At 49.9% G+C, this 5,645-nt stretch overlaps 1 protein-coding gene across 1 annotated transcript; it reads left to right on the forward strand.

The window, feature by feature from the left end:
- Nucleotides 1–2,921: 2,921 nt before the first annotated feature.
- On the forward strand, nucleotides 2,922–5,085 carry LOC119618994 (uncharacterized). The gene is made up of 3 exons (XM_037983862.2): nucleotides 2,922–3,275; nucleotides 4,670–4,757; nucleotides 4,836–5,085. Exons 1-3 carry the CDS (start codon nucleotides 3,177–3,179, stop codon nucleotides 4,991–4,993), a joined length of 345 nt encoding a protein of 114 aa, XP_037839790.1. The 5' UTR covers nucleotides 2,922–3,176; the 3' UTR covers nucleotides 4,994–5,085.
- Nucleotides 5,086–5,645: the final 560 nt, after the last annotated feature.

Consider the following 5,645-nt stretch of genomic DNA (forward strand, 5'->3'; position numbering starts at 1 on the left):
CCGGAGCAGCCTAGCCATACAAAATTGTGAGGCAGAGAAAACTGCCTCAATTGCAGTTGTCAAGAAAGTTTTTAGTTTTCTCTCCAGGAATTAAGGAGAAATGTATTTCCCTGGGTCACTCACATGCACGGTACGTTGGAATTTTAATCTTGACTCCCCGAGCTTGGTGCAAGGCCACATCAATCCATCCTTCAAGGCCTAGGCTGAGTCTTTCTAGGAAGCCTTCCCTGGCTTGTCCAGGCAGAGTTGGCCATTCTGTCCTTTATGCCCCCTCCAAACTTCACTTAAATGGCCTGTCACTTTGTGCTGTGACAACTCACCTGGCAGGAGCTGAACGTTATTTCTTTCTTTCAAGCACGAACGCTGGGTCCTGAATAGACCAACAGCCCAGAAGATGTGTGTTGGGTGAATAACTCCCCCCACTAAATACCGTCCACCTGCCCATGCCCTGAGGTCATTTTCTCCCAACTTGCTCTGTCACCTGCCTTGAGATAACAGTCCATGGGTACCCACTCATAACTGCCATGTTGTCTGATGGCTCTGATGCATTCATGGGGTTTCTAGGGCCTTACCCCCTAGTCTGACCTTGCAGACCTTGGTCCCCATGCATTGACAGGTGAGATGGATATAGGCTTCAGCTGAATGCACAGGACAGCTGAGGCTCGCAGAGAGGAAGGCAGTTTTCTCAAGCCCCATGGTTCTGTAATGGTGGAACTGTGACTCTAAGCCTCAATTAAACTGGTTGTTTCTGGGTTTTTTTTTTTCCCCCTCCTTTTTTTTTTTTTTAAAGGGAATTTCTAAACAGCCAATGTTACCTGAACCTTTGATGATGCCAATTCTACTCGGCCGTTGAAAAGTTCTCGCTGCCCGTATCTGGCTCTGCCATGCTCTGGCCTCTTGATTCTTTTGCTCTGAGCTTGCCCTGTTCCTCCTATTCCACTGGTTTTTTTGTTTGTTTGTTTGTTTGTTTTGAGACAGAGTCTTGTCCTGTCACCCAGACTGGAATGCAATGGCACAATCTCAGCTCACTGCAACCTCCACCTCCCGGGTTCAAGTGATTCTCCTGCCTCAGCCTCCCCAGTAGCTGGGATTATAGGTGTGTGCCACAACGCTTAGCTAATTTTTTGTATCTTTAGTAGAGACAGGGTTTCCCCATGTTGGCCAGGCTGGTCTCGAACTCTCAACCTCATGATCCGCCCCCAACCAAGGTGCTGGGATTACAGGCGTGAGCCACTGCGCCAGGCTTCCACCAAATCTTTATCACACATTTACTGGGTGCCAGGAACTCACAAGAGCCCTGCACAGTAGATGTTATCATCCCCACTTTATGGATGAAAACCTGAAACTCTGCAAGGATAAGTGGCTTGCACCATGTTGCAGAGCAAAAGGTGCAGCAGAAAGGATTCAAACCCAGAGCGAGCTAGCTCCTCTGACGCCACGTCCCCCTTGGCCTGAAATCCCTCATTATGGATGTCTGGGGAACATCTGGTCAGGTATCCAGAGCAACGAACCTGTGGGAAGGAGACTGCCCTGTGATTTATTTTCTTTGAGGTTCCCAGGGTATTTTTTTCCTCCTTTTAAAATGCAGCACTGCCATATTCCCACTTGAGGTCATTAGCCCCAGCATAGGTTAAAAACAAAGTGTTTGTGTCCATCCGTCTAATTGTGCAGAAACCATCAAACCCTCATTACCATCAGCCTAATTATTTTGAAATCTAGCATATTATCATGTTCCACAATTAGGCAGATGATAAGCATTTGCCCCACCTGCCCAGGGAGAGGAGGTAAGCTTGGCATGAGGGAGGTGGAGAGGAGGGGGCCGTGGGCTGCCTTGGGAGGAAGTGAGACGTCTACACTTGCGGGAGCTCACCCACCCGCTTCTGATGATTTCCCGTCCCCCAACTTGCAAAGCCACTAACAAGAGTTTCACCGTAATGAGCAGGGAGAGTGGGACCTGACTGGTTGAAGGGGACAGTGTTACAGAGCTGGAAACTAATTGTCACCATTCAGGTTTCTGGGCATAAACAAAATGCCTACCTGGATGTCGTGAAACAGACCAGCCTGCAAGGCTTCTACGAACAGTGTAAACCTCAGCACAAATGCTTCTGCTTGTCTGCTGGCAGGAGTTGTCCCTTCCTGCACTGTGGCCTCCTTGTCTCTGCATGCTAGGGTGTTGGTTTGGTGCTGGAAGGGGACAATCCTGGGGACTGGAGGAGGACTTTGCATGGCAGTCTGAAATGCACCTCCGAATCAGAAAACAGAATGGAAGAGAGGTTGATGATCGGTTCATTTAATCCCCTTGTTTTATAAACAAGGAGACTCTTCTGCTGTAGTAAGATCATTTGCCTTTGACTTATGTACCAGATGTTGGAAAGAGAGATGGGTCAACAATGAGAAGAAAAGTTGCCATTTACTGAGCACTCACTGTGTGCCTGACCTTTTTCCAAGTGCTTTATGTAGATTTGACCCACATAATTTCTGTAAGAGTCACTTGTAGTCTTCCCATTTTATGGACGAGGAAGTTGAGGCACAGGGCTTTTAAGCATCATGCTCAAGGTTCTACACAACGACGAAGTAGCAGAGGTACAGTTTGAACCCAGGCAGCCTGCCCTATGGCCAGTGCCCCCGATTATAATGTGACTCTCCCAGGTACTGCCCAACCCTACCCAAGTACCGAATAATGAGGGATGGAGTTCAGGCCACCATGCAGGCAAAGTCCTCTGCCAGCTCGTGGACTGCCCCTTGGGTCACTTCTAATACATCAGCATAGACTGGCAATTTGCAGGCCCCCCCCAACTCAGCAGCCCACAGTCAGGTTGGCAAACAGCACCAAGACACTGATAATACAGGGGGTAAGTGTGCCAAGGGCACATGGGGCCTGTGGGCAGCCTGCCCAGGCTGTGCATGGTGGCGAGGCCTGGAAGGTTTTGCAAGGGCAAGGCTTGAGCTAAATCTTGAAGGAGGTTTAGATGTTGGTCAGAAGAAGAGGTGGGGTGGAGGCAAGGCGCACAGAGCTAAATCGTGGCAGGTGGGGACAGGATGGGAATGTGGCTTTCTGGGCTGCTTGCCCTGTGCTCATTCTACCCCACCAAGTGTCTCCTTTCTCCTCATGAGGCCGGAACTGCCTTCTGAACGCCATTGTGACTTGGCTCAGCTAGGAACCATGAGAGGACAAGATGACATCTCTTCAGGATGGTGTAGAGATGTGGGGGGAGTGTGCAGGGCTGGTGTGCGAGGGGTGGGGACACGTTGGGTTCATGGTGCTGTTTGTGCAGGTAAGATGCACAGGTGACAAGGAGGAGGCTGTTTTAAAGCCAAGGCAGGCACCAGTGCCTGGATAGGACTTTACGGTCCTTGAAACGGGTTCCCCCAGCCCTTCGTCTGTGTTTTGGAGAGAGGTCCTCTAGTTCCGCCTAGCCCTGGCTGCCCCAGCCACTGAGATGGAACTGTTTTCAACCACGTGGAAGAAAACCCGCCCCCAGGTTGGAAGAAAACCCACCCCCAGGTCTTGCTCTCGTTGCTGCTGTGTGTGACTGCAGAGAGGGCCTGGTTCTTAGCAGACCCTGAAGTGTCCCACAAAGATTAGAAAGTCCCACATTTGGGTTCATGTTTCTAACGGGGACTAGTCTAACAGGAGGAATTAATAGACGGGCCCTAGCTTTCCTGAGCAAGGCAGGTGAAGAGCACAAGATCACGGGAAGCATGAGGCTGGCCCTGAGGCTTATGTCCCACCCATCAGAGAGGACAGCAGCTCCACGGCCTCTTCTCCCCCAGAGGGGCTCAGCTGCAGGGAGTCTCCGAGCTGTGCTCCTGAGGCCGTTTGCGAAGTCCTAGCCAGAAACCAGGTTCCCACAGCCTCGGTCCCTGGGGCCCTGGGTCAGCCTGAGCTGAGTTCAGTCCCACTCTCTCTAACCTGCCATGAGGTTTTGGGTGACTCCCTTTGTCGGAGCCTCAACTTATCCATCTGTGAAATTGAGACAAATAACATGACCCATTGTATTAGTTTCCCAGGCCTGCCATAACACAGGGCTGCAAAACAGCAGCTTAAACAGCAGGTTTCTTGCCTCCCAGGGCTGCAGTCTGGACGCATGAGTCAGTGTGTGGGCAAGGCTGTGCTCCTTCTGAAGGCACTGGGGAGGCTCCGTTCCAGGCCTCCCTCTGAGCTTCTGGTAGCTCCTTGGCTTGTGGCTGCAGAACTCTGCTCTTCACAGGGTGTGTTCCCTGTGTGCCCGACTGTGTCCAGATATCCCCTTTTATTCTGATAGCAGTCTTATTGGATTAGCTCCTAGCCTAGTCCAGTAGGACCACATCATAACTATTTATATCTGCAAGGACCTTATTTACAAATGTAGTCACATTCGCAGGCGCTGGGAGTTAGGATTTTAATGTCTTTTTGGTGGGGGCACAATTCTACTGGTAACAGAAGATAAAAATATATGACCCCTTCCCTCAAGTTCCCAGATATTGATAGAAGCAGAAAATTCTAGTCAGGGGAAGGGGAAAGAAATTTCAGGAAGGTGAGTACAAGCCACACAGCTGACAGAAGATAGAGGAGATAGAGTGGATTCGCAGGTGAGACTGCGAGGGGCAGCTCCTTCCCTAAGATCCAGAGACAGACAGTGTGACCCTGGAGCGGCTTCTGAATCTCACTTCTTGTCTTCGACTTCAGGTGGCCTCCGGGAGAGCAGTTTCCGGAGATGAATTTCCTTCTCCTCCACCACTGCCCGTGGTCTCTGAGGCTGATGGAGAGAGACCCGGTAGGTCACCTCGTCTCTCGTTCCTGGAAAACTTGCCATGTTATCAGCATGGCTCTGAATCCTATATCCACCCTCCAGCCACACCCCTGCAACCCCTGGAATCAAAGCCACCCAGCATCAGAGCACGGACGATCAAGGTGGACTTACCCGCTCAGAAAGAATGTGGGGCTTCCGTCGAGGGAGACCTCAATGACCTTCCTTTGAAAAGAAAAATGTCTTTGCAAGTAGGTAAATAAAAAAAGAAAAAGGAAAGAAAAGAAAAACGGAAAAAGATTTTCATTTCAAAATAATCTTTATTATCTGAGGATTACAAGAATTGTCACTTCAATTATGCTGACGTCTCTTCTTAGAAGGAGGTATAATGGCTTTCTCCTTCCAAGCTGGAGTGACTGTCATTAGGTGTGGGATGTACTCCATTACTTAACTCCCTGCCATTAGAAATGTTTAGTGGAGACACTGGCTGATTTTTCTTTTTCTTTCACTCTGCTCAACCCTCCAACTCCTCTTCTTCTGGCACAAAAGCACAAGAAGCAGCAGAAAACGCATATGAGCTTTCAAGGCAGGGAATCCTGGGTTCAAATGGCAGCTCTCAACTCACCTGCCAAGAGACCCCGGGGATTTTGGCAGCTGTAAGCGGGAATGATCGTTTGATCTGATGGCAGTGTTAAAGGACTAAGGAGACAAATATGAAAAGTGCCCAGGTGTGTGTCTAGCACACAGTGAGGGCTTGTAATGGCAGTGAGTGCGTTTCACAAGGCAAGCTACATCATGTTTCGTACCTGACTTTGTTGTTCTCGTGGACGTCGTGCAGTGGTTGACTGTAGACTCTGGAGCCAGTCCCTGGGTCTGCATCCTGACATACCAACTGCGTGGATTGGGAAACTTGCT

Source organism: Chlorocebus sabaeus, chromosome 24, assembly GCF_047675955.1.
Source record: "Chlorocebus sabaeus isolate Y175 chromosome 24, mChlSab1.0.hap1, whole genome shotgun sequence".
NCBI lineage: Eukaryota > Metazoa > Chordata > Mammalia > Primates > Cercopithecidae > Chlorocebus > Chlorocebus sabaeus.